Source organism: Lipomyces doorenjongii, assembly GCF_038497915.1.
Source record: "Lipomyces doorenjongii strain NRRL Y-27504 unplaced genomic scaffold V1508scaffold_31, whole genome shotgun sequence".
In the NCBI taxonomy this organism is placed as follows: Eukaryota; Fungi; Ascomycota; class Lipomycetes; order Lipomycetales; family Lipomycetaceae; genus Lipomyces; species Lipomyces doorenjongii.
This window is the reverse complement of record NW_027118098.1, coordinates 59,996-87,119: the sequence shown is the minus strand read 5'-3', so window position 1 is coordinate 87,119 and position 27,124 is coordinate 59,996. Positions and strand designations below refer to the sequence as shown.

Genomic DNA, 27,124 nt, shown 5'->3' with positions numbered 1-27,124 from the left:
GATTCTTGAACCTGGCAAGAACCGCCAAGGGTATTGGAAGAGTCCCCAAATGTGCGAACAGCTAGAACACGCCATTCAGGTATTTGAACAAGTTCATCCTGACTGTCTGGCACTGTTCTGTTTCGACCAAAGCAGCAACCATCAGGCCGTTGCAGATGATGCTTTAACCATTGATAAATTTAACCTGAATGATCATCTTGCAAAATCATCGAGTCGCCTGAGAAAAGGGTTCTACAAGGCGCCAGATGGCAACGTAATAGAGCAGGTCATGATTTATCCTGATGATCATCGCAGGTGCAGAAGCAGAATTGAAATTTCGAGATAACCCCAATCCGTCGTGCTGCGCAACCCACGTATTGTCCCAGCAATCTGACTTTTTGTTGAAGCCATCGAAGCTGGAAGAGGTCTTGCGCTGAATTCATTTTGCTTCTTGAAATGTGCATTATTTTTTTAACTCTTAGCAGATGACATATACGTGCAAACCTATGTTCAAATACGCTGTATATCTGCACAATATGTAACAGTTATGCGGCTCAAAATTATGAAACAAATAGAGTTTTTTTGGGACTAAACTGGATGCACCATATGATGTGACGAAGGGGGATAGCAGCCGAGATGAGTTTGCGCTCGCTGTTTTTTTGTCAGAGGTTGGGCTAGTGGGAAGAATTGGCCGGCCGACAGCCACCCGACCGCAATATTCGAGATCTTGCTGCAATCTGCATCCCGAAATTGTAGCAATTTTTGTTGAACAAATGCATCAGTAATTATTACAATAATCATATTACAATTTAGATAGCGGATAGGTGGTCCCTATCAAAAGGCGTTCTTTGTAAAGTAGATAATTACTGGTGTGTTGAGCGTGTTTTTTGTGCTATGTGTGGGGCCGATGCCGCCAACGGTGCAAACGCGGAGAAAGGATAGGCGAGAAATGTCGTCATCTCACGCTGAGCGCAAAAAATAGTCTCGTCTGCGCAGCAGCTTTTGAGCAGTATATAAAGACTTGTCTACTCCCCTACTCAGCCGACTTATACGATTATTACCATCCCGTCTTTACTACTTCGTGAAATCGATTCTTTTCTATCCAAGGTAAGTTGCCATTCTTACTGTACCCGTACATGCTAATAGCTTTAATTTCGCAGACTATGTACGCACTGCGTCGGGACGGACGATGCGCCTTTGGCAGCCACTTATCCTACTCAGCACAATCAATACATGCATGGCCGGTGTTCGGCCCTGAAAGTACATCCTACGTCTCTGTCACGAGTTTTCTCCAACTTCTTCTCGATCGATGAAGAGAGAGAACTGGCTGACGAGAACCAGCGTGGCTGTACTTGACGGGTCGCTCTGAGAACAGACGGCACGAACTTGATCAGGATAATACCTGCGAAAGGACATGCATTTTCCTCCTGCTTTCTTTGCCCCTTTGTACGGGCATGCACTGACTGGTTGTCTAGTTCGAAATGTCTCCTCCTGCCGTCACTCTGGAAAAGCCGTACGTACCCGAGCTCAAGGCTGCCAAGACTGTCCCTACATCCTTGGATACAGCAAACAAATGGGAAACATTCGCCTTCGACCACATCCGCGAGTCGACTGTGTCTCGTGCGATGACGAAGCGATACTTTGCTGACCTCGACAAATACGCCGAATCTGACGTGGTTATCGTCGGCGCTGGCAGCTGCGGTCTCTCAACTGCTTACGTTCTTGCTAAATCCCGTCCTGACCTTAAGATCGCGATCGTGGAGGCTGGCGTTGCACCTGGCGGTGGCGCCTGGCTTGGCGGACAGTTGTTCTCTGCCATGGTCATGCGTAAGCCCGCTCAGACCTTTCTTGACGAGATTGGAGTGCCGTATGAAGAAGAAGACACATATGTTGTCGTGAAGCACGCTGCGCTCTTCACGTCGACGTTGTTGTCCAAGGTTCTTTTGTTCCCGAATGTGAAGCTTTTTAATGCAACAGCCGTGGAAGACTTGATCACCCGTGTCGATCCGACTACTGGCGAGCTTCGTGTTGGGGGAGTCGTGACGAACTGGACACTCGTATCTATGCACCACGATGACCAATCGTGCATGGATCCGAATACTATCAATGCCCCCGTCGTCATATCTACAACGGGGCATGACGGTCCTTTCGGCGCTTTCTCGGTTAAACGTCTCGTATCAATGGCTGCCATTGAGAAACTTGGAGGAATGCGCGGATTGGATATGAAAGCGGCCGAAGATGTCATCGTCAAGCGCACCAGAGAGATTGTGCCTGGGTTGATTGTCGGTGGAATGGAGCTTTCCGAAGTCGACGGTGCGAACCGCATGGGACCCACATTTGGGGCAATGGCGCTATCTGGCGTAAAGGCTGCTGAGACTGCATTGCAGGTTTTCGATGTTAGACAGAAGCAGAACCAGGAGTAGTCCGTTTCGTTATAGTATTGTAGCCAGCTATAACTCTGCGAAGTGATTTGCTGTGTGCCTTATTGCGCTTCTTTATTATTTTTTGATCTTCGTATGAATTTGTGTTAACAGATTATTGTGCTTTCAAGCAGTCTGAATATAACTTATACTTGAATTGATATATCTTGTTGGTTCACGCACTACATATAAATTAGGGTATGGGCTTTGGGTGGGGATGAGAGTCCGACTAATCCTCTAGAACAGATTCGAAGATGCGGATGCTTCTTCAGCGTCTTCCCTTACAACTGGTTCCTCAATTTCCAACAATTTCGTGCCTGCGCGGACGCCCACGATTTATGACCTGTTTCTCGTAGCTCCCTCCGCAATTTTTAAGACCTCCTCAGTACTAAACAAGAATTTCCCGTCTGATTGTACTCTTTTACCCCTCTTGCGAACCTTTCAGCTCAGTGCCTTAAGCAAGGAACAATTGAGATCCTCTTGTTTCTCATTTTCCGGTTATTGTATCGCGCACTAACTATATACAATTGAACTGACTGGAATATTTAGTCTCGGTGTCTCTTGAGAGCGGCTCAGTTAAGTGCATTTCACCCCCTTAGTTTTTCCTCCCAACCGCCCAGCGCGGCCATCACTAAATTTTTATGCGATCCTCACGTCTTCTTAACCACTTTAGCAAACATCTACAAGTTACAACTGCACAATGACAGACTCAACAGAGTCGCCAATCACACCAGCTTCGACGCTAATTGTCGACCAAGCACAGGCAGCGCCATCCTCCCAAAAAGGCTTCAACAGAAAGACATCACATCGCTACCGCTTGGTCTACAGATCACAGGAAGACCCGCTTATCCACGACCCTGAGGCGCCGACCGGTGTCTTTGTCGAGATTCAGAAAAAACCAAAACGCCGTTCCCCCCATACTTTTGACGATGCCGAAGAGCGGGAGGACATCAGGACGCGCCCGACGGGCCCGTCCCAGATCAAGACCTTGCAAGATTTACAAGCCGAGGCGGATAGATATGATGGACGGAGAGAAAACGAGGGCGAGGCAGCCTTGTATGGGATTATGTTTGACGATAGTAGTTACGATTACATGCAGCATTTACGCGAAATAGGACGGCCAGATGCTGGACCGGCCATGTTCATTCCCGCGCCGTCTGTTCGAAGTGCTACGCGCCGCACGGCCGGTATTAAATTCAAAGACGAGGAGGAGAAGGACGAAGATGCGGAAAGGGTGTTACCTGCTGATGTTTTACCCAGTAAGGTTTTGTTGCGGAGGACGTACCAGGATCAACAAGATGTGCCGGACGCGATTTCGGGATTACAACCTGATATGGATCCTGATTTGCGGGAAGTGCTTGAGGCCCTAGAGGATGACGCGTACGTTGAAGATGACGATGCTGTGTTTACAGAGATTATCACAGAAGATGCGAATGCCGAGGATGCCGACAAGATTATTGCACAGGAGGAAGGAGTAGCTGACGTGGACGGTGAAGACTGGGAAGCCGAATTCGCAAAGTTCAAGATTTCGCAGTCCAAACAGCGTGCAGCAGACTCGGACGACGACTTCGACGAAGACGGGCTGGGGTCACTAGTGTCATTCGGCCGAGGCGCAGGTAAACTCAGAAAACCCCCTACGGCACGCACGTCTACCTCCGGATACTCCATGTCCAGCTCAGCAATGTTCCGCAACGAAGGATTATCCCTCCTCGACGACCGCTTTGACCAAATCGAGAAAATGTACAACGAGTCCTCCGATGACGATGACGATGGAAGCGCAATTTTCGACGAGAACTCGTCGATGGCTGGTACCGGCATTGGCAGCGTCGCTGGCGACGAGCACGACGCGGCAGCCATGCAGTCCACCACATTCAATGCCATCATGGATGACTTTTTAGAAAACTACAATGTAGTTGGCAAACGACTGGTACGGGAAGCACCGGCTATTGGCGCTGGTGTGGGCAATTCCACGAGAGGAACTAACGGCAAACTCCGCATAAACAAGAAATCCAGTCGAGGACTGGCGCAGTTGCGAGAGATTAAGGATGAGCTGGGGAAGCCGCAGACAGAATATATTAAACGACGGTATCGGTTGAAGGATTAGTTTGGTTGTATATACTGGTGTTTATCTCACAGATGCTGGTTATGAAAAAGTTCTTAGGATAATAAATAATAGAGGCAGTTATTTACCAATTTCAAATAACTTATCTGTTATCAAAAACCAACTCCTTACGACTATCATACCACCAAATTACGGCTGTCGGCGGATGACGGATATGGCTGATTTTATCCGCCAAAATATTCGCACGAATAAGAATTGGCGGATAATCGAATAACAGGAAACGAAAAGATGGAATTTGGCGGAGAGTATTTATGCCCAGGGCTATGATAAATGTGTTTGACCCTTCCCTGTCTTTGCCCTTTAGTTCCGAGGAACCTAACCCTGAACATACAAAATTCATATCAGTAGACGTTCGGTGTATGGTCTATTTCGGCCCATCGCACCCAAATATTGACAAATACTCCATATTCTAAGCGAATCATTAATTTGGTACCTAGAACTCTATCAAATGATGAAAAAGTATACGGCGAAAGACGTTATTTGGGGCTCATGTTTCCCAACGTTTGATGCCAGTTGTGCAAAATATATGGTGTATGTGTGGCATTATATGATAGCACATGCGTGCCTAACCCTGAAATTGAAAAAGGTTAGACCACCGGGAATCCGGTTTCGACCTGACTCACTAATATACTGTCAGGTTTGAGAGTCAGCCAGTTTTCCGTTGAGACCAAAGTTAATAAATAACTCAATTCGTTACATTCCGTAGTTTTTGTGAACGAATACATTATTACATAAAATGAAGATTATGACTTAAACTCAGTGAGTAGTATAGGCTTGGCAGAACATTCGGATCATTTGTGTCTATAAGTTTTGCTAGTGCAAGTTGCAGGGGACATTTTGGTACCAAGTGTACAGCCGTACAAATTGTACCACAAACACAAGACGCGGCGGATTAGTGAGAGAGGCTTAATTTGGATTGCGGGTCGTATATAATTTCCCACCTCTCTTTCGTTGTCATGTCTTCTAAGAATATCCATCCGCGATGGCATGCATACCTAGACTCTGTTAATGATCGAGTTGCATAGCGAGTATCGATAAAATCGATATAGAATGAGCGCGAATTGTAATGCATTCTAACTGGAGCGCGTGCACTAGGATCTGATCAACAAAAGCATACACCCGCGTGACAATACATAGATTGGATCTCCTTACTATTTAATGCTGACAAGTCAGTGAAGTTGGTGAATACGCAGTTCCTAATAATGAGCATCAATCGCATAGTCGAGGAGCGTACAAAGTACATGAATTCCGACGATGCCCGGACACGCGTGCGGAAACAACAAATCGCCAGTCTCGTCAGTCTTTATACGCGCCAACTAGTCACCGGATGTGGTCGCAGCAACGATGAAGAAAATTGCACAACACCGTTTTGCGCCTCGTCCGCTTCGTTCGCGTCTTGGATGGGTGGTCGGAAGCTGGCAGTTCACTCGGCGCGGGAGATCGCGTGGAGATTGGTCGCCTTAAACGAAAGGAAGTCGCTGTGTCCTGGAATAATCATACAGGAGAATAACTTACGTCCTTCCAGTACAGAGACTTCAGAAGACACGGATCAGATACTGGAGGCCATCAACGTGACCAGCTCGGATGGAAAAAGATTACCCGGGACCGGCAGCATCAATGCCAGATTATTCGTTGATCCGCTTGAAACTACGGTCAGGGACACAGTTCACAACGGCAGAACATTGGAAAATTTGGATTCCGTCGATGACCTTTTTTTATTGCGCCGCGCATCTGGGGATGTTCAGAATCGGCAATTCGTCACCTTGTCGTTGATCAATATCTTCTCATCCGTGGAGAAGTTGACGGCGTGTGTCAGCGCTGGACCGGAGATGTTTCGGATTGTGTTTCGATTGGTATGCGACACATATTCGGATCCCGATACGTTTGAATATGCCGAGATTGTCGACGCACTGACAATCGGGCTCAAGGGAATGCTTGGAAAACATTTGGCGTGGCGGCGCGAGGTCGAACAGACACCAGAAAAAGTTACAACAGTATTAGAGGAGTCGTCGATTTTGCAGCTTATTCACGCCACTGCTCTTGCGTCATCTATCATTTACCGATACGCAAGACATGTGTTGTTTACATCCCGCGCGACCACGACGTTAATGGCGGCAAGCGCGGCGTTTCATGCCTTGTATTCTCCTAGTAATGCGTCCGTCAGGGCGTTGTTTGTCCAATTGACCGAAATTCTCACGATCGATGATGCTGTCTTTCTCATGTTCGTCATGACCGTCGGAGATCAAGACGCCGATGATACCGTCGCCGTTCTAGCACACTGGGCGAAAGCTTATATCAAACTACATTGGCCACGGGGACAAGTCACGTTTGTCAAGCGTACAAGTGTCGTTGCAAAATGCGTCGAACTGTGGAGAGCGGCATGGAAGATGTCACCTGCGTACGTCAATGTTGTCGGGGCAATGGATGCAGTCGGCGAACTCACGCATGAATCGTATTTTGCCGACTTTGACACTTGCGATCGTGGAAAGTACTTGCATATTCTTGATTACGCACCGTATGTGTTATCATTGAAATTACGAGTGGAATTGCTGCGTCATCGGTCATTAGCTAGTATGATCGCGCGGTATCGACATGCCACGACAGTCCCGGCACTCATCAACCACGTAACTCGATTCTACCCTTCATCGTCGTCGCGCTATCTGCGGCCGAACATATTAGAAAACGGAATTGTTCCACCCCAAGAGTCGACTTCGTCTACCCCTCATTCAGCAACGCCCACAGGCCCAGAACGGCCGATAAGCAGTATTCGATCGCTCGTGAACTCGGCTACCCAACATGTCGCGATGCAGTACGCTCTCCAGCGATACGTTCAGCTCTACTTGATTCTAGACGTATCCCGAACCGATTTACTTGGCTCAGTTTTATCAGGCGTGCGTGCAGGGTTAATGTCAAATACACTGCACAAACCACTCAAAGTCAGATTTTACGGCTCAGGCGAAGACGGGGTCGATCACGGCGGCCTGCAAGTCGAACTCTTTGCCAACGTGGGCCGCAAAATTTGTGATCCCGAGTACGGCATGTTTACCATCGATAGCGGGACCCAGAGGGCTTGGTTTCATCAGGGATATTGTGATAGTGTGGATCGATTTGAAGTTATCGGCTCCACTGTCGCGTTGGCGGTGTATAACGGCTGTACGATCAGTGTCTCATTTCCCAAGATGATGTACATGATGCTGCTTGGTGAGAGGCCAAACAGGCCAGAAGATATTGAGGATATTTTCCCGGTAAGTTGTTCTACGCGATGTCCGGAGTCCTTCTAAGTTTATGTAGTCACTCGCTGCTGGTCTGAAATCGGTGCTATCCGACGATATCAATATTGAAGATCTTGGATTGACATTCGACTACACCTACACATCACTTGACGGGACCGTCACGGTCCCAATGCGCGGGAGTCCGTCTCCAGCCTTGGTGGACGCAAACAAGAAGGAGTACGTGGCAGAGTATATCGAGCACTTGAGCTACGTCACAATTGCACCGTTTTTCGACGCCTTTAAACGCGGCTGGAATAAGCTGATTCCAGACAAACTAACCAAACTCTTCACACCTGTCGAACTCATGGCTCTCACGCAAGGACAAGATGCACAGGACTTTGACGTCAGAGAGTTACAGAGGGTCACTCATTACGACGACGGGTACTCCGCACTTCATCCCGCTATCGAGTGGTTCTGGCAGATTGTCAAGAGATTCACGCCCAAGGACAGACTACAACTATTAGAATTCGTGACGGCTTGTGGACGGGTGCCGGTCGTGGATGGTATTTCGGGTGTGACGTTCGTGATTCAACGCAACGGGCCGGATTCAGACCGATTGCCGACGTCGTTGACATGCTTTGGGAGGTTGTTGTTGCCGGAGTATAGGAGCAAGCAGAAAATGGAGCAGATGCTTCGCACGGCAATCGAGCATTCAACTGGATTTGGATTAGTCTAATCGTGTCCTTGTATATAGTCTCTGAACAAATGATGTATGATACACAAACTAAATCTTTACTTCGCACTAAAGGACAATAGCGCAGCCTTCAAATCTGCGATCAAGTCATCTGCGTCCTCCACACCGATCGAAAGACGAAGTAAACTCTCCGGCACGCTCGTATCCGTCATCGCTCTCCATTCAATCAAACTCTCCACACCGCCCAGCGAAGTCGCATGATGGAAGAGCTTCAATCTAGACGGTAGAGACTTTGCGACCTGCGCACTCTTGACCTCAATCGAGAACGTCGGACTGAATAAGCCGCTCTTCATCTGCTGTCTGACAAATTCTTCTGCTTGCAGCGACGAATGGTAGACTTTTGTTAGGGCCGGGATTTCGTTGTTCTTGAGAGCAGAGTCAAGCCACGCGACGATCTTCCCGGCATTCCTCGCTTGCGTTTCCACACGCAATTTAAAAGTCCGCAAACTCCGCAGTAGTAACCAGGACTCGAAATTTCCCGGCACACCACCGAGTAGTCCCCGATCCTGCAACAATGCTTGCCGCACTTGCGGGTCCTTGGTGACGAGCACTCCGGCAAGCAAGTCCGAATGCCCGCCGAGGTATTTCGTCGCCGAATGCATGACCATGTCGACGCCGAACTCGAACGGGTCTTGCAAAGGTGGCGGCGCGAATGTTGCATCGACGATGGCTTTCGCGCCGCGGCCGTGAGCAAACTCCACGGCTTTGGCGAGGTCTACCGACAGGCCCGTAGGGTTGATGGGTGTCTCGAGATGGACCAGGTCACCTGCGGACACAGAGTCATCGTATAATGGAACTTGTTCCAGGCCGGAGAAACGGGTGAATATGCGCGCGACACCGTGGCAGCCGTGGTATCCATCGCCGATCGACAGGCGTCTCGGGTTATAATACGCCAGTGCGCCGGTGTATGCAGCCAGGCCACTACTGTACACCACCGCGTGTCCGTTCAGTATTGCGGAGAGTACGGCTTCCACACGCTCGACGACTGGGTTGCCAAAACGGGAGTAGATGAACGAGCTCTGTTCGTCTCTGATTCTGATGTCGTATTCTTTAGCAGACTTGAGCTTGCTCGGGTCGGAGTTGTAGTGATATGTCGTGGAGACATGGAGCGGCGGCGCGACATCGGAGACTATTGCGTATGAGTCGTCAGCATGCACTGACAGTGACGCGATCTGCAAGTCGAGATCTGAAAGCCCGTTTGTTGACATTTCGTGGAGGATATGCAAAAAACGCAACTATACACCTATTTCAGTTTGTTATCACTTTACGTTCAGAAAACGGAAATTGAAAGGAGAGTCAAGTAAAGTTTAGATGATCGAAATCTGTCAGAATCGTTTATTTAAGTAGTCTAGTTGTACGCCGAAACCGATGAAAGTTAGTCAGAACGCGACGCCGGGACAATTATTTGAAGTCTAGCTGGATGACACCTTACCCTACGGTAGCGGTGAGGCATCAGAGGTAAACACACCCTTAATTCGCTGAATCTAATCGCTCTGTAACGCTCACTAATCCTAGAATATCCCACAGTGAGAAAAAATGCCGACTAAACGAATATCTCGATATAGCATCCCTTGGTCCAGCTTGATGTGTCATCGCACCGCCATACGCACCGCCACATGCGCGTATCAGACTTTAAGTTTTCACCGGAGCTAAGCCAGTTCTTGAAGATTCTTCCCGCTTCGCCACGCAAGGTCGGTTTAGATTTAACACTGCCCGTGCGAGCCGGCCAACGCCGGTTTCTTTACATCACCAATTCCGCTTCCATATCCAATTATTCAATCGACAAACAGATTTTGGTGTATGACGGTACAAATCTATCTACTTGCTAGGTTAGATATACTTGACAACTGGGCCTGACTGACAAGAGCAGACAGTGCTTACTATACGCGAGCCGTTACGATAAGGTAACAGTATAGTCAGAGCGCACGGTCACCCACTACCTTACGCGAAGCTGATGAATAGGTTATCATCATCTTCATTTCTACAATCTCCTGCTGCTATTCTTCTCAATCCTGTGGCTACCGCTGCATTTTCTCCTCAAGCCGTCTCGTCAGCAATGCTCCCATCCACTGTCCGTCGAACTTCTGCGGCCATCCTCCCCAATCCAGAACTAGTCGAAGACACAATTGCGTCGCGCACCGACAGTATTCCGATGGACAATCTTTTACGCTCACCAACTGACGGCAAAGTTGTCTACCCGGTCACCATTTTAGATCCAAGCACACAGTCAGCATCGTTCGCCACATACTACACTGGTGCTATATCCGCGGTGTCGCCAGCGAAGATTCTAGGTCTGTCGGTATCGCTGGTTGCAAGTATCGTCGTATTCACGTACGTCGAGCACGACTTCAAATTGTCACCAATCCCGCTTGCGTTGTGCATCAGCCTTTTCTGCGCGTTCTCGCTCCGATTTTTCATTCCCGCGCGGTTTCTCCTCCTTACGTCGTCAAGCAACTCTGCTAGTACTGTTGGAAGCCATTTACAGGTCGCTGCCGTCTTCTCCGACAAACAACGAACGTACCGAGCATTTGCGTTGGGGATATTACAAGTCATTTACATCACAGTCTTTGCGTTCTCTGCCTCTAGACAGAGTATGACCTCTATGCATATGAATTACTTTTCGGTTCTGCCACCGCTCGACCTTGTCCTTCAGAAATTTCTGCTCAAAATCCCAGTCAAAACTACTCGTCGAGCTCTCGTCGGCAGTGTTCTCAACGTCGCCCCGCAAGCCCTAGCGCTCCTCGCCTGGGATTGGGTTGTCGGCTTCGAAGCCATCCCGGTAGCTGTAGTCCAAATGCTATGGGTCTATGTTATCTACCTCGAACAAGCAGCCACCGAAACCGCGGCATGGCTAGCATCAGTCTACGTCGGTTTCTTGTTCTCAGTTGCGACACTAATCCCGTTGACCATCGGAGCCTATGTCTACGAATCCTACTACCCATTCGAAACCAGTGCAGAGCCTGTGTCATTGGCAGTTTCGAGCGCTGTCACTATTCTTCTTGGAATCGCGCTCGGTGTATTATTTTTAACGTCTGGGTTCTTGGTTAAGTGGTCCTCCTCCGCGCATATCGTCGTGCTCGTGTCCACCGCGGCAGCGATTTTGATTTCGGCATCGGATGCTCCTCTGCCAGGATGGGCTAAACTCACGGCATTGGGCGTCATGACGATCGCATGGGCTGTGTACGTTAAGTAGGTGCTAATCTTATAAGTACTAGATATAAATTGGGACCGGTAGGCAGGGTATAATGTTGGTTTCTTTCTTTGTATTTATTGTATGTATGTATGTATGTATGTATGTAGATCGGAGTAGGGTTGTTCAAAATAATCCGTTAATATCGTGAAGACGACAGTCGTACCTCCGTTATACGAAGTGTACCACTAGTCATGACTGCCAATGATATCAGACAATGTAGATGACTATATATGTACAAAACCTTTTCACACAACAACCCCCCATCGAATCCTGATACAGCATGCTAGATATACAACTATAACATATTCCCTGCCACAGCACTCCTGTTAGCAGCGTCCCCTTCCTCCGCGCTATCAACAAAGCCTGGACTATCCCTCTTCCTCTTCTTCCATACATTCTTATCCCACGGCGCGCCTCCCCGAGCTTTCGGTGGATTACGCCCTTTTATTGGTTTTTGACTCGGCAACAACTCATCACTCTCCTCCTCAGGCTCTGTCAACAGGTTCCTAAACACGAACCGCAGAACATCAGTCCACGATCCCTGTTTATGCATATCCTTCATCTTAATCATCATGCCGTCATATGCTAACGTCAATTTCAACGAGCGATTCCAATTCTCAGCATCCTCCTGAAAGACGCTGCTCATGTTCCGCAGCAAAAACATCCCGTGTCGATCTTCGCGCAGCCCGCGCATGCCGGATAATCGCTCACCCGCCGAGGCGGCGAAGAACCGCGGTGATACGGGATAGCGCTGGGAGAAATGTGTGAGGAAGAGGTTGCGTGCGTTCATGTGTCGTGCAACTCCGAGGGCTTCGGAGACAGTTGAGTGGCGCTTCGAGATCGCGTCGGCGAGAAGTGGGTCGTCCATTGTGGCTTCGTGGATCAGAAGACTGGTGTTCTTACCAATGTCGACGAAATTCTCATTCGGACGCGTGTCACCCGAGTAAGAGAGCTTGAAACCATTGTGAAACTCGATCGAGCCAGAGTATGAGTCTAAGCAATGCACAGCCTTCACGACTCGGATTGTTGCGATGTTCAACGACTGACTGAGATCGCTGAAGACGGACGCGAAATGTGGAGTGTATATCGGCGATTCCTGTTCTCGAAGAAAAAATCGTGCGTCAATAAATCGCACTCCGTCAAGCAATCCTGGGTATATTTGTTCCCATTCTTCAAGCCAGCCAATTGCCATTTGGGGAGCAACCAAATACAATGTATTGTCATCCATAGGAGTGTCGCTCAAATGTGCCTCACTTAGCCGCTGAATACGATATCTCGTAAACGCTTCTTGGCGCGCCTTGACAAATGTCAACAATCCGAAATGATGGTCTCCATGCATGTGACTAATGAACGTCAACTTTATTTCTCGCAGTTTCTGGTCGACGCCGTCGGGTCCAGGGCTGAACATGCGTGCCAAATTCCCAACCGTGGACTCGCCACAATCGAATAAAATCGATTTCGTCATAAACGGCGCATCTTTCCAGTATCTGCGCTTATAGTTCGGTGGCTCGTAAAACGGCAGTCGAACGATGGTGCCAATGACGTTGCGGAACACAGCAGGCACCGCCGACCCTGTGCCGACTGCGATAATCGACACGTTACCAAACGCTTTCTTGTCTTCGGATACTGCGATACCTTCGCTTTCATTGTCGCTGCTGCTACTGCTACTGCTCACTTCGCTCGGACTATCACTCGTGTACCTTCCGCGCAGCGCCACGTGTCTCTCTTGTCGTTTGTAATATTTGTCTTGCGAGACTTTTATTCGTTCGGCCAGATCAGGGGCCCGCACCATGATATCACTCAACAACTCCTCTTGCATGTCTGCCAGCGCGGCATAGTTCGTCAACGCATCCTGCGCAAATTCAGACGCAGTTGATTCGACTGTAGATCCTTTGACTCTGTACTCTATACCGGTCACCAGTGGAATAGCGCGGAATTCCTGGTTCTCGATCTGTGGTTCTGGCGAAGGCGAGTTACTCGGCCGCGTAATTCGGGCGACAGCTGGTGGAGGAGTAAGAGGGAGATATTTCTTTGGTATCTGACTGTTCGCACGAGCAGTGTAGAGTTGGTTGAAATTTTCTGGGGAGACGAGTCGGAGCGCGGCGTTTAGCTGCGCGCTTCGTGTATGGGATATTGAATCAGGAATATAATCAGGGTGCCCAATGATGTGCTTCTGCAAGTTAGCCTCAAGTAGAATGGTGATAAGACAATTACACTCGTACCTCACACTCAGGACCAAACTGTTTCATAAACTCCGTATATTCTGGACTGAAAGGGTGCACCTCCCGGCCAAGTTGGTGGACAATTACGGAAACAGCACCGGCATGCCGTGTCCCTGGTAATCGATCAAGTGAGTCGACCTTCGTGCGCATCCCCATCTTATGCTCTGCATAAGTTGGCACGTCGGCCAACCAATTTTTCTTCTTCGCATCCTCAAAGTGCCTCAGTGTTGGTATGTCAAGATAGATAAGACGCTTAATATATTGGTCCGGATCTAGTAGCATGTCCGTTGTCACGACTCGCCCATCAGGAAGCGTGTACGAATTGCCACTTATAATTGAATTGCGGGTATTGTCTTTCGGAATACCCAACTCATCTGCCTTCCGTCCGTTGAATTTTCCTCGAACAGTATGTGGCTGAATAATATATGACATTGACGGTCCCTTGTCTCGTCTAACATCCGGCGCGCGAATTAATTGATCCTTAGAAAACCGCTTAGCCGCGTATGCGATTTCATCAAAGTTATTGCCAGACTTCTTCGTCAGCGGAAACATTGCGTTGAGAACACTGGTTATATATTCGTCCAACGCTTTGGCGTCGTCCGGGGACACACTTCTGTCTTCCTGATTGCCGAGCGCAACCGGCACCACGGTCATAAAATCGTTCACAATATCCTCCGCTGCATGGCGTACGGCAATGTCTATGCTATCCCTAAACACCGCATGTCGTAAGGTAGCGACAGCCCATGCAATATTCTTGTCGCCGAATATGGCTAGCTGCTGCAAGCCCTGGTCAGCAGCTGAGAGCAATAGGCCAGGTAACCCGCCCATCTGGTCCACGAAGGAAGTTTGTCCAGTCATAAAGATCTGTCGAGCGCGCGATAGCTTCGACCCACGGCTAAGGAGGGCACGTTGGGTGCCCTCTGCCACACGGCCAAACAAGAACCTATGGCCCGAAAAATCGCATTGGAGAAGTGTACCCGCTAGATCCGTGGTCGGATGGACCGCGATACGTGCGGTGAACATGAACGGCACGCGCGCGTCGCTCGAGTTGTTGTCGCTTTCGCTTCTCTGTGTGCTGCTATATCTGCTTGCAGATATTCCGGCGTACCACCGGACTGTTGCGACTCCAACTGCGACGAGGTGGCGGGAACGCGAACTCGGGAGCGCACACGAGCGCCGTCGAGCGGCACTAAGCGGCGGGACGAAAGTGCGGCGGAACGTGATGATCGGTGTCGAAAACGTGCCACCCGCCTCGTAAACAAAGAAACAGGCCGGCTGTGTGCGGAACTGGAAATTGATGTTAGCCTAGTGTCGCGTCTGATATCGAAATTTTTTTGGCTGAGCGGCGGGCAGTTGGGAGTTGCCCAAATTTTGTAATGACGACGCCAAGGGTTTCGTATCGTTGCGGCTTACCCCTTATTCCTTCAACCGTGAGCATATTTGTTGCTGATCTTATGGACTGTAATTAATGGTTTCTGTCCAAGTAGTCGCCCATCCGACAAGTGATCTCGATTCTTCGCTTCTTCGTCTCAACGTCTCCGGTGCTGAATTCCTTTTCGGCCGTTTCAGTGAAGGCATTCACCGTGCTCTCGCGGACCATGGTCCCGTCAAGCTTTCGCGGATCCGTGACGTCTTCCTGACAGGGCAAACCACTTGGACTCAACTCGGTGGTCTGCCGGGCTTTTTGATCGGTGTATCGGATACTGCAGTAAGAAAGCGATTGAGTATATTTGGAGGCCGGAATTTACGGTGGGCGATCGGGACATTGCGTGGAGTTCAGTTTCGGCAGACGATTGACGTGGATCTGAGGTATGCGGAGAAAGAGATCGTCAATGAGTTCATGACGGTCCTTCCTGTCGAGCTTGTCTTAGACAGCGTAGATCAATTAGTCGATGCAGCCGACGACGGACTGAGTTGCAAGATTGAAAGTATCTTGGAAAGGATACGATCCACCGACGACACCAAATTAACCGTTCCAAGCGACACGCTCACTCGTCGGCTGTTGCTACCGGACACTCGCAGCTCGTCCATGTGCTATATCATACAGCCACATCCAACGCCAGGTCGATTGAATGTCGTGCAAGCACAGCTGCTCGGGGTACCACCTGGTCCAGCATTTGGACAGTTACGCAAGGGATTGCCTTTTATTACTGCGTCCGGCACGGTCGTCACTCCAGAAATGGTGATAGAGCCTGCAGAACAAGCGGAAGGGGTCATTGTATTGGATTTGCCTACGCATGCCTTTATTACGGCCGCGACGAAGGTAGATTGGTTGCGTAAGGCACAGACCAGCAGTCTGAGCGACACCTGCAAATTGTCTACAGTCATGCATATTCTTGGACCCGATATTGACCCATATTCCGAGCAATACACTCAGTTCATGAAATCTTTTCCTTCGACGTGCAAGGTAAGTCTTCGCGTGAGGAACTTGAAACTGCAACTAAAATAGTATATAGCATCTACTCGCTCATCCGTCTTACGTTCCTGACACAATCACTGTCTCACGTTCAGCAAGGCTTAGGACAGTGCTTGGTCTCCTCTCGCCAACGAAGTTTCCGCAGGCGCATAATGCAGCCCTACGTAAAGAGCTTACGTGCAGCGATATGGCAATAATCCCAGCAATTGCAGAACCACTGACATACAGTTTTGGTAAGACTGCCGTTCAAACCAGTACATGATATTTGCTAACGTTCCAATGCAGACCTTGACGAGCTTCGAAAGCAAATGTCGTCAGCCATCGCGGATGCTGTGCCGTCTTTGGCAGCACGCATAGTCCAGCAAGACGAGCGCAGGCAATCGTCACCACGAGATGTGGAATGCATTTGTATCGGTACCGGTTCAGGATCACCTAGCACATTCAAGAACGTAATCGGGACAATTGTCCGCATCCCGTCGCGTGGAGGATACGATTCTGTTCTACTCGACTGTGGCGAAGCGACCTACTACAGCTTACGTCGCATGTACGGTGCAGCAGGTGTTGTTGCAATTTTACAGGAGATAAAACTTATATTCATAAGTCACATGCATCCGGACCATCATCTGGGACTGCTGACTCTTCTGGACGCGTGGACACAAGTGATGGGAAGTGGAGTTATTTATGTGATTGCACCAGTGAATATCCAAATTTGGCTTCAAGACTGGAGTCAGGTTTATCCGAAGCTTACCGTTGGTCTGCGATTTATTGACGCAGAACACCTCACTGCCGCCAACTCACGGTATGATCCAACTTGCATCGAACAGCTCTACGACGCCATTGATCTGGCGTCAATTCAGACCATTCCGGCAGTTCATTGTAAGCCAGCGTACTCCATCATTCTCTCAACCTCCTCACAATTCAAGCTCGCGTACACCGGCGACGGTCGTCCAAACCAAGGCTTTGCAGCTGCGGCTTCGAACTCAACCCTCGTAATCCACGAAGCAACTTTTGACGACGTACTACTCTCCGACGCTATCAAGAAGCAACACGCAACCGTCACGGAAGCATTATGCGTTGCAAAGGAAATTCGCGCACAGAATGTGTTGCTGACCCATATCTCTCCGCGGTATCCTGTGCTACCGGAATTCATGTGCGTTGACGTGCTGCAAAGGCTCTTGTCTGCACGGCAAATTTTAGCGGACGAAGACGAACACGGGGAATTTTTGGTTCGCGATATTTCTGAGGATGACAAGAAATGGTGCGAAAATGTGAAGGTTACAATCGCGGTGGACGGAATGGTTGTCAAGCTGAGGGAGATGGGAGATCAAGAAGGATGGACCGAGCTGGTCGAGGCCGTTGGCTCTCTAGGCATTGTGCGATTGTAAGTTGTTCTCTATTTATGCATGTATATCTGCGCATACTATGACACTACCACTGAAAACGAATCGCAAGCGTAGTCAAATGACGTTTCTTGCACAGAGTTGCGGAATCGCTATAAATTTAAATATATGAAGCAGATCACATAGCGATGCTACGGTTCGGAGTGCGTCACAGAAACACCGGTATGAGCGACGCTGGGCCTAAACTAAACAAACACGAGCTGTCAGAGCCATATGCGAGGGGGACATTTGCCCCCCTTTCCTCAATACTATGAGGTTCGCGCATGTGAATGGCTTTGTCGAGTTGTGAGGTTTGGAAAGCCGTTTAAATACGTAGAGCATCTTTGTAAATTAATAGAAGACTTGTTAAATAATCGTAACGTGATTGATTGATTAGGTGAGTCCACAACGGCCAACTATTTGTGTTTCTCCATTTATGTCTACACCTGAACACGTCAATTTCAGGGTTAGGTGTGCACATAAGCATTTAATTTGCGAGATATATACCATATATTCGTGCGTTTGAGGAGTGAATTTCCGGCCCGTGTAACGACGAACAAGGAGCCAGAAAGAATTTCCACTATTCTTCAGTGTCCCGCAATATGGTCCTTTAGTTAACAAATAGTTTATAATGGTGTAGAAATTACAGAGTCGGCGCCGTAGGGGAACATTTTGTCACAGCTTCTGCACGTATTGAGGGTTAGGTAATCCCGTTGGCGGTAGAGCGGGTCGATCAGGCAAAGCCATACTTAGCTTAGATCGAGAACAAAATGCTATCATGGCACCGTCTGATTCATCAAGGCCGAGTTCCTTGCTCTTCTGCGACTAATTGGACGGGTTCTTTGGCTGGCCATGTGTTTTAGGCTAGTCAGGATTTCTCAGTCTTCCATTTTCGCTATGAGCGATCCTCAAGTGTTAGGGTCTCCGTTTGCAGTTGATTCAGCGACCTTGGTTCTTAGGCATTCGCAGGTAGAGTGGAGTATAATTGAATACGAGGGTTAGGTGTGCATAAACGCACAATAGCAATTACGTACGGCCGTAACTAAGACATGATTCCGCATTGTGATACCGGGATACATTAATTATCATCGATGGTCACAGAAATTGGTGCGTTAACTGTGACGGCTTTGGAATTTTCAGGACCTGGTTTAGTCAATTTCGCCGATTTTAAGGGTTAGGCCATGCCATGGGTGACCGGCCGCATGCTGTCGGTTGAGTTGCCTGCCATGTACAGTAGTTATGAGAATATGCAGAGAATTGGACAAACCTCTGGCAGCCCCTTGCCTTGCCTTTGACATGCAACAGTTTAGGGTCGGGGCTGCGCAACTATCCTTCCATGGGACACTTGCAGCATATCTGCAGACGCAGACCTTTAAACGACTCGCGAGTGGAATGCGAGTGACGGTCGAAATTATTTGTGCAGGTGGAGATTATTGCACCAAAATACTGTGCGCTAGGAAATATAAATGCGGTCAGCTATACTGATAATAAGTGCGCGGGACAGCTGCAACCATAGAACAGTTGCAAGGGATTTCCGCAAGATTTGAGGGTTAGGTGTCATCTGGACGTTTTGGCAGCGTTGCGCTTATACAGATGCTTTGTGGCCCGACTAAAGTACGAGCGGCGGTCAGCGTTCTTCTCGCAAAATCTGAGTGGAGCGCAATATTTGTTGGGCAGCGTCTGTTGGATCGGGTCTCACAGTAACTGTGATGCAATCAAAGAATCAGCTAAACTTGGCTTCGGCTAGATGCAACCCCGCCATCAACGGACGCGAACAAATTTATTGTCAACATTTGGCGATGAACCTGTCGATCTCCACGTCAAGCGGGGCAAAACTCCAAGTAAATTTTTGGCGTTGTGTAAAATTTTGCGGTTAACGCCCAGCGATTGATGCCAAGGCACTTGAACTCTGAATCATTTAGGAAGGAGATGCGGCGGGTCAAGTCAACAACCTAATTGTCACAATCAATGTGTTCTATATTCTATAGGTCATGTATATCGCCAAATGTATATCCATTAAAAAACGCCTAATAATGCAACACCCAAGATTACTGCCTAACCACAGCATCGGGTACAATATCCCTGCTAATCATAAACCTGTCCACACGGACCACTCGACCCGGGTCATTGTCGACGGAAATATCAGTAACGGTGTAGCGGTTCTTCAGCGACTTCAGGCTCGTGCCCGACAAGGCTGAACTCGAGCTGCCGCGAGTGCCCTCACTTCTGATGTCTTCGTCGTAGTAATCTTCGTCATCAAAGACGTCGTATTTGCTAAGACTGTGGCGGCGCGGAAAGGAGTACAAGTCATCACCGTCGTCCTCGTCGTCTTTGTCGTCGACGGATTCAGAGTCGTATTCGTCATCTTCGCTCTCTTCGTCGTCACAGGTTAACGCGCTGCCCACCTCGTCCGGCGTATTTTCGCAGAAGCAGTCCTGTTGCTGTGCCTGTGCGAGTAATTTCTTGAAGTCCTCGACTTCCCTGCGGACTTCATCTTCGTCGTCATCATCACTGCTATCCTCAAACACCCGGTCTTCGTCATCAGACCGCACGCCACGAGTGGAACTCAAGACTCGTGAACTAGAAGCGCAACTTGTGTCATTGCTTTCGTCGCCCAACCGCGTCAACGTCCTGCCGCGTCTGTCCATTTCCAAGTCACTATCCTCGTCGCTCTCAGACCCAGCCTCAGACTCGGACCGGTCCGAAAATCGATGATTATGGAGCGTCCGCCGCCGTCGTCTGCGTCTGCGGCGCTGAGAATTCGACGCGGCGCCCTCGCCCATTGACTTTGACTCGGCATCTGGACTTGTGAGTCGCGGCGCCGCACTGGTAGCGGTATGCAAGAGCGTCGACGTGTTTGCAGCACAGGCGCCAATACGGGACGCATGCACTGCTGCCGCGTAGGCGTTGGTGTGCTGAAGCTGTTGCTGCCGACGGAGAAAGTCGATCGTGCGCGCGACTTGGGCCTCTTGACGCTCACGCACAAGGTGAGCGTCGAAGAGGGCGAGGTTCGCGCGATAACGTGATGCCTGGGAGATTACTGTTGTCATTGTATGTATGAGTGTGAGTGAGGTGGACGCGAATATGAACCAGCTTATATCTGACTAAAACATTTTCAAACGAGCTGGGACGAAGATGGAGCTGCAGATTCGACTATGAGGTGGCGGAACCCGAGGTCAGGCGCGATATATGACAATGAACTGGCGGATAAGGACGAAATAGCTGTAGCATGCCTTGAACAAACCGAGTGTGTCGACGAATGAGCAGACTGCACCGTTGGGATGTGGGAGAGTCTTATGAGCCGGAGTGAGGATCGCGACCAGCGGATGTCGAGGTCAGTGTACCTTAGTGACTTGTGTTGGGGCTTCCGTTGCGGCACCACGTTGACTATGTGTCAGACCCGCGCCCTGAAAAGTTGTGGAGCACGACAATAAAATACTGGCCCAGTTCGCCAATAACGGGTAGGAAGCTGCAGGCGGAGAACCCACAATAACCAAGCTGAGGGATATTTCATTCCAAAGGGTAAAATGAAAACTTTGCAATCACGGGGCGTAAATATTAAAATAGCAGAGCCACGAGCATTCGACCCGCAGGACCATAGTCGTTGCTATTTTCTGTCGGGAAGGCAAGAAAACCTAACCAGGCCGGCGCCGGCCCGTGGCGAACCTTATTAGTGTGATCCCGGCGGTCGTCGTATAAGACCAGAGACGATAATCGGCTGAGGTAAACTCCGACACTCCGAGCCAAGTCACGGGGTCAGTGCGACATCGGCGATTCAGGGCAGTTTCCGCGATATCCGCATCAGCCGGCAGATCGGCACGACCTGTTCGCGAATACCCAGGGACTGACAGCCAGCCAGCGCATTATTGTCATATCTCCCTTTCGTCATGAATCACTCTGTCACTTATTGCTCGTTACACGTCACAACGCCCCTTCGGTTCGCACGCCAAGTCAAATGACTAGTCTTGGCTTTGGTTTAATGCATCCTGCACTGACAAGACATAACCAATCTTGTTGGTACAGACATAGTGTGCATACGCCATGCATGACAAAATTAGTTTGATGTACATTCTGACATGTTTCTATCTGCACCGCCGTCTGAATCATTCTCCGGTGTGACGGCGGCCGGGATTTTAGGCCGTTCGATTGCGTAATAAAAATATAAAATATTAAGTGTATCCTATTGTACACAACTGACAACGTTGATTCGTGCTACTGGTTAAGGCGCCAGCGCGTATCATTTGTATTATCAATACCTACTTTCCGAGACGTCTGTGACGCTCAGCACATCCTCAACTCATCGTCATAAACAAGTAGTGGTGACAGAATAGTGCCACGTCATTAATTAATATGCCACTTCAAATTCTTCAAGCGGATGCTTCGGCCTGCCGATCGCAACCCACGCTCTCGCGTCCTTTAAATCCATTACGATCGAAAAGACAGTCTGCATCTCTCCTAACAGTCCACGCCGACTGACATCATTCGTGCGACAGATCGAGTTTGGGTAGTTGTCCTCGTCCTTCAAGAACGCGAAGATTCTGTCTTTCTGCTGTGCAACGCTCAACCCTGCAACCTCGTTCTTCTTATCACTAGCCTCGACCAACTCTTTCAACCTCGCCAATCGTTCCGTCGTGTCCTCCAGCCATATGACTTCATGAATCCGCAGTCCGTCCTTCAACGCGTGGTTCGTATGATACAACCGCCGATCCTGATCCCGCTCGATAACGCCGATTCCGTAAGGCCCAATCTCCCAGCTCTCAGCATGCCCACCCTCCTTCCCGTCCGCTACACCAAAGTGTCCAAAGCACGCAGCGCCGCCGCCAAATTCCTCCGAAATCCGCTGCCGCGCGTCCGCAACCGACTCAGACTCGAGCACCAGCCGTAACAAAACATGCAGCGGCAGCTTGTCCGTGTCCAGATCCGTCGCGCGTAGTGCATTCAGGCACACGCCGACCTTCTCAGAGTTGAAGCCGATTTTGGCGAGCAGGCCTGCCTCAGTCATCGTCTTGAGCTTGACGCCGTGCGCGGGCGACCCGGCCGGGGTTTCGATCTCGAGCAGCACGAGATTCGCCAGCTGGGATGTCTGCCAGTCCCAGTTCTGCGCGAGCCATTGCGCACCGTCTGGCGTTGTTTCAGCAAATGTGGTGCAGCCATCCGGCGGGATGGGCACGTCCTCCACATCGTCGTCGTACTCAATGTCCGGTCGGCTCGATGCCGGTTTGGCTGCAAGCGCAATTTCAGACCGGGCATTGAGCGCAACAATGTCAAAAAGCGGAACGTTGGCGCCGTCGGCAATACCGCGCAGTTCGTCGTGCAAATGTGGTGTGAGTTTCTGGATCGTCGACGAGAATGCGGCAGCAAGATCTTTGACATCACCGGGCGACATGCCGGCATTGGCAAAGTATGTCGCGTAATTGACAAGACATGAGTGGATCTGCGAGCGAGCCAGAGTGCCGTGCCTAAATCCGATCTATTAAGGTTACTATGACAATCTTGCGCAGAACAAAGAGGTAGCATACGTCGTAGGACGTCCCCGTTAAATGTAATATGTTGACCATCTTCGTCGTCCCGTATCAGGAATACCAGTAAATGCGTCTTAAAATGCTATGCAATAAAAACCAGCTAGTCTTAACGCCACTGAGAAGGGGCGGCCAGGACGAAAGTTGACAATGGAGGGAAGTAAGCGTCGCAGTGACGTTGTTTTCGACGAACAGCGCTGGTTCTCCTGACCACACGTTGACTGGGAGATATCATGCGCCACATGACATTAGACCACCCGCCGCAACTGACTTTGTCCTTGACTAATAATTTTACTACATGCCCGACTTTTGGCACAAACCTGGAAATCGAAAGTATAGTTAAACCATTTTAAATATTTAACACTAAATGTATATCCACATTCCACCTATGCAACTGTATCAATAAATAAAGCATAAAACTTTTACACAATTTTCAACAACAAAAAGCACTGTTTTTCCGACTCCATAACACGTACAGTCCACACTCGTCCCAGACACACTACCACTCAACAACATTCGGGACACCCGGAATCTTGCCCTGAATGATCGGCCGCACAAGGGACGAACCGCCCTCCAACCACGGGAACGTCTTCTTGCGGTAATCCTCATACGCGGCAATCGAATCCTCACTCTGTAGCGTCAACCCGATATCATCGAGACCATTAATCAAACAATGTCTCCGGAACTCATCCACATGGAACGTGGCCAGAACTTCGTCGGTCTCACCGTTTCGGACCTCCTCCTTGACCAGGTCGACAGTAAGAGGCTTACCCGCCTCCGCGACCGGCATGATCTTCTCCTTGATAGTCTCGCCATCGATAATAAGGGGTAGCAAACCGTTCTTGAACGAGTTGTTGAAGAAGATGTCACCGAACGACTGCGCAATCACGCACATGATGCCGAAATCAGCCAGAGCCCAAGGAGCATGCTCACGCGACGAACCGCACCCAAAGTTGGGACCCGACACAACGAAAACCTTGGCATCTCGGTAAACGCCTTGGTTGAGGATAAAGTCCGGCTTCTCTGCACCAGTGACAGGATCGAAGCGGTCGGCATAGAATAGGCCGGTGCTGAGACCGGTACGCTTGATCGTCTTCAAGAATTGCTTCGGAATGATAGCGTCCGTGTCTACATTAGATCGGTGGAGAGGAGCCGCATAGCCGGTCAGCACCGTGAACTTTGGGATACCTGTACCAGAAGATGCTGCACCCGACGCCGCAGTAGTAGTTGTAGTTGACCCAGTGGCGGTCTCGGTCTCCTCCGGGACATCGGAGTCTGAGGTTTCACTGTAATCAAACTCAGACTCGCCAACTTCGGATGCTGAAGCAGACGATGGTACCAAAATCTCGATGGCCGCCTTCTTCTCGTCTTTATAATATTCCCGGATGTCGGTGATGTGGCCCGTAATAGCTGCCGCAGCGGCCATCGCAGGACTCATGAGGTGAGTGCGACCTCCGGCACCCTGACGACCCTCGAAATTTCGGTTCGAAGTCGACGCGCAGCGCTCCTGCGGTGACAAGATATCAGGGTTCATACCAAGGCACATGGAGCAGCCTGCCTCACGCCATTCGAATCCCGCATCAAGGAACAACTTGTCTAGACCCTCATGCTCAGCTTGCAACTTGACAAGACCAGAGCCGGGAACAACCATGGCTCGCTTGACGTTGGGAGCTATGTGCTTGCCCTTCACGACATTCGCGGCGGCCCGCAAATCCTCGATCCGAGCGTTCGTGCACGAGCCAATGAAAGCCTTGTCAATCTGGATATTCTGTATTGGCATGTTCGCCGTCAAACCCATGTAACTGAGTGCACGAGTGATCGCATCTTGCTTAGCTGGATTGTCGGGGTAGTCAGCTGGGTCCGGGACCGTGCTAGTAACAGGAAGCGCGTCCTGGGGCGAAGTACCCCAAGTGACAGTCGGGACAACGTCCTCGGCCTTAATGGTGATATCGATGTCGAACTTGGCGCCCGGATCAGAGTGGAGTGTTTTCCAGTACGTGAGAGCCTTGTTCCAGAGTTCTCCCTTGGGGGCCAAAGGTCGGCCTTTGAGGTACGTGAAAGTAGTGGCATCGGGAGCAATAATACCAGCACGAGCACCTCCTTCGATGGACATGTTACACATTGACATCCGAGCATCCATGGAAAGCTCCAGGATGGCTTCGCCGGCAAATTCAATGACGCAGCCAGTTCCACCAGCAGTACCAATTTGGCCAATAATATGGAGGATCAGATCCTTGGAGGTAATGCCCGGCCGGAGCTTGCCGCTGACGTAAATCCGCATGTTCTTTGACTTGTTCTGGATAATGGTCTGAGTAGCAAGGACGTGCTCGACCTCAGAAGTACCGATACCGAAGGCCAGAGCACCAAAGGCACCATGGGTGGACGTGTGTGAATCACCACAGACAATGGTGGTTCCGGGTAGAGTGAAACCCTGTTCCGGGCCGATGATGTGAACAATTCCCTGACGAGCATCGTCAAGGCCAAAGTAACGAAGACCAAAGTTCTTGACATTTTCCTCGAGTGTTGTGCACTGGAGACGAGAATCATCCTGCTCGATAAAGGTGCTCAAGTTCTTGTAGGTTTTGCGAGATGTGGTCGGGATATTGTGGTCGACAGTTGCGAGCTACGACCGTTAGCATTGATCTAGGATTCACATTGCCCTTATTTCCAGGGATACCAGTGACATGTGCGACATACAGTGCAATCGACTCTTCTGACTTTTCGGCCAGCATTCGTAAGGCCCTCGAATGCCTGAGGCGAGGTAACCTCGTGAACGAGGTGGCGATCGATATAGAGCAAATATGTGCCATTCTCGGCCTTTACAACATGATCATCAAATATCTTGTCGTATAATGTTCGTGGTCCCTCAACTGCTGACGGCATTGTGCGATCTGGCTGATGGAGTTCGGAGTCGTTGATGTCGAGAAAGTGGGGGACTGATGGGGCGATATAAATTCATCGGCCCGTCATCTAAGTCGCGCAAAGCAAGTTATCAATTAGGTGCATGGCAAAATTTTGAAATACCAATTTTGCACACACAGGTGGAGAGTGGCCGTGAACGTTAATATTTTTGTAACCTTAACTGCTAACTTAAAGAGGAGTTAGCCACATGTGCGGCCTTAAGGCGATGTTGTTATCTGACTGTTCAGAAAAAATATCTTTGCTAGTACTATAGCTGGATCCTTAGTGTGCCTTTGATAGTTTACCGAATAATGTTATTATTTCTAGTGGCCCTATCGCCGAGGGTCCTTGGCTGCAACAACTTAAGACATTGCTCTTAGGGCACAATTGCATGTTAACATTTGCACTTATAGCCAAGTTGGGAGCGATATCGGCGCACTCGGCCGGGCACTTAACAACCAACGCCGGTCTCGCTGTGGGGTCCCGTCCGACATCGGCGACAGTGAAAATTGCAACTGAGATCTCTGACTTCCATGTTGGATGGATTGCTTCTTCAATGGGTCATACCGAGATTGCGTCTTCAAATAGAACATGGTGTTCGCAATTGCGGGCGTGTGTAGAATGCAGAGGACAGTACCTTTGCTTTTCGGAACTGTCTAACTTTTACTACTAGGCCAGTCTCCAGCGGCGCCGTTTTTACCTTCAAAATAGCGCAATATTTATTTCTAGTTAGAACACTAGCGTCTCAAAATCAATATTCGGTAACACATAAGACTTACATACATCTTTACAACAGGCATACAACTTCGGGTTAGGGTGAATTTGTCCTGCGATGAGCCGCATTCAAGTTTATATAATTAATAATTATTGACTGTATATACTTTCTGTCAAGCACGCGAAGACCTAATGTCTGAGCAGAACGAATATTTAAGATTAAATTCTCTCACTGTTCTTCTTACATGGGGACGCTGAACACGAACGGGAGAATAAGGCTGGATGTGTCAGGA

The 27,124-nt window shown here is 49.5% G+C and overlaps 10 protein-coding genes across 10 annotated transcripts; 5 read left to right on the top strand and 5 right to left on the bottom strand.

The window, feature by feature from the left end:
• Positions 1 to 1,147: 1,147 nt before the first annotated feature.
• V1508DRAFT_160333 (Thi4 family-domain-containing protein) lies at positions 1,148 to 2,582 on the top strand. The gene has a single exon (XM_066936070.1). It carries the CDS (start codon positions 1,461 to 1,463, stop codon positions 2,400 to 2,402), a length of 942 nt encoding a protein of 313 aa, XP_066795255.1. The 5' UTR covers positions 1,148 to 1,460; the 3' UTR covers positions 2,403 to 2,582.
• Positions 2,583 to 2,679: 97 nt separating this feature from the next.
• V1508DRAFT_419085 (Low temperature viability protein-domain-containing protein) lies at positions 2,680 to 4,599 on the top strand. The gene has a single exon (XM_066940551.1). It carries the CDS (start codon positions 3,100 to 3,102, stop codon positions 4,501 to 4,503), a length of 1,404 nt encoding a protein of 467 aa, XP_066795254.1. The 5' UTR covers positions 2,680 to 3,099; the 3' UTR covers positions 4,504 to 4,599.
• A 749-nt stretch (positions 4,600 to 5,348) lies between these two features.
• On the top strand, positions 5,349 to 8,497 carry V1508DRAFT_160192 (uncharacterized protein). Its single transcript, XM_066936068.1, has 2 exons — positions 5,349 to 7,766; positions 7,813 to 8,497. Exons 1-2 carry the CDS (start codon positions 5,724 to 5,726, stop codon positions 8,467 to 8,469), a joined length of 2,700 nt encoding a protein of 899 aa, XP_066795253.1. The 5' UTR covers positions 5,349 to 5,723; the 3' UTR covers positions 8,470 to 8,497.
• Positions 8,233 to 9,878, bottom strand: V1508DRAFT_419080 (Cys/Met metabolism PLP-dependent enzyme-domain-containing protein). The gene has a single exon (XM_066940550.1). The coding sequence runs from the start codon at positions 9,693 to 9,695 to the stop codon at positions 8,526 to 8,528; it is 1,170 nt and encodes a 389-aa protein (XP_066795252.1). The 5' UTR covers positions 9,696 to 9,878; the 3' UTR covers positions 8,233 to 8,525.
• A 187-nt stretch (positions 9,879 to 10,065) lies between these two features.
• V1508DRAFT_160206 (uncharacterized protein) lies at positions 10,066 to 11,828 on the top strand. The gene is made up of 2 exons (XM_066936069.1): positions 10,066 to 10,293; positions 10,358 to 11,828. Exon 2 carries the CDS (start codon positions 10,442 to 10,444, stop codon positions 11,678 to 11,680), a length of 1,239 nt encoding a protein of 412 aa, XP_066795251.1. The 5' UTR covers positions 10,066 to 10,293; positions 10,358 to 10,441; the 3' UTR covers positions 11,681 to 11,828.
• On the bottom strand, positions 11,805 to 15,225 carry V1508DRAFT_371842 (uncharacterized protein). The gene is made up of 2 exons (XM_066937497.1): positions 13,903 to 15,225; positions 11,805 to 13,850 (listed from the first exon to the last, which is right to left on the bottom strand). The coding sequence occupies exons 1-2, from the start codon at positions 14,923 to 14,925 to the stop codon at positions 11,976 to 11,978; spliced, it is 2,898 nt and encodes a 965-aa protein (XP_066795250.1). The 5' UTR covers positions 14,926 to 15,225; the 3' UTR covers positions 11,805 to 11,975.
• A 129-nt stretch (positions 15,226 to 15,354) lies between these two features.
• On the top strand, positions 15,355 to 17,924 carry V1508DRAFT_419075 (beta-lactamase-like protein). Its single transcript, XM_066940549.1, has 3 exons — positions 15,355 to 16,309; positions 16,359 to 16,551; positions 16,604 to 17,924. The coding sequence occupies exons 1-3, from the start codon at positions 15,371 to 15,373 to the stop codon at positions 17,701 to 17,703; spliced, it is 2,232 nt and encodes a 743-aa protein (XP_066795249.1). The 5' UTR covers positions 15,355 to 15,370; the 3' UTR covers positions 17,704 to 17,924.
• A 1,821-nt stretch (positions 17,925 to 19,745) lies between these two features.
• On the bottom strand, positions 19,746 to 20,747 carry V1508DRAFT_433108 (uncharacterized protein; the record flags this gene model as incomplete). The annotated part of the gene is made up of 1 exon (XM_066941970.1): positions 19,746 to 20,747. One exon carries the CDS (start codon positions 20,745 to 20,747, stop codon positions 19,746 to 19,748), a length of 1,002 nt encoding a protein of 333 aa, XP_066795248.1.
• Positions 20,748 to 21,595: 848 nt separating this feature from the next.
• Positions 21,596 to 23,405, bottom strand: V1508DRAFT_387579 (acyl-coenzyme A:6-aminopenicillanic acid acyl-transferase-domain-containing protein). Its single transcript, XM_066937851.1, has 2 exons — positions 23,217 to 23,405; positions 21,596 to 23,167 (listed from the first exon to the last, which is right to left on the bottom strand). The coding sequence occupies exons 1-2, from the start codon at positions 23,253 to 23,255 to the stop codon at positions 22,043 to 22,045; spliced, it is 1,164 nt and encodes a 387-aa protein (XP_066795247.1). The 5' UTR covers positions 23,256 to 23,405; the 3' UTR covers positions 21,596 to 22,042.
• Positions 23,406 to 23,492: 87 nt separating this feature from the next.
• Positions 23,493 to 26,249, bottom strand: V1508DRAFT_419069 (aconitase family-domain-containing protein). The gene is made up of 2 exons (XM_066940548.1): positions 25,914 to 26,249; positions 23,493 to 25,839 (listed from the first exon to the last, which is right to left on the bottom strand). The coding sequence occupies exons 1-2, from the start codon at positions 26,097 to 26,099 to the stop codon at positions 23,716 to 23,718; spliced, it is 2,310 nt and encodes a 769-aa protein (XP_066795246.1). The 5' UTR covers positions 26,100 to 26,249; the 3' UTR covers positions 23,493 to 23,715.
• Positions 26,250 to 27,124: the final 875 nt, after the last annotated feature.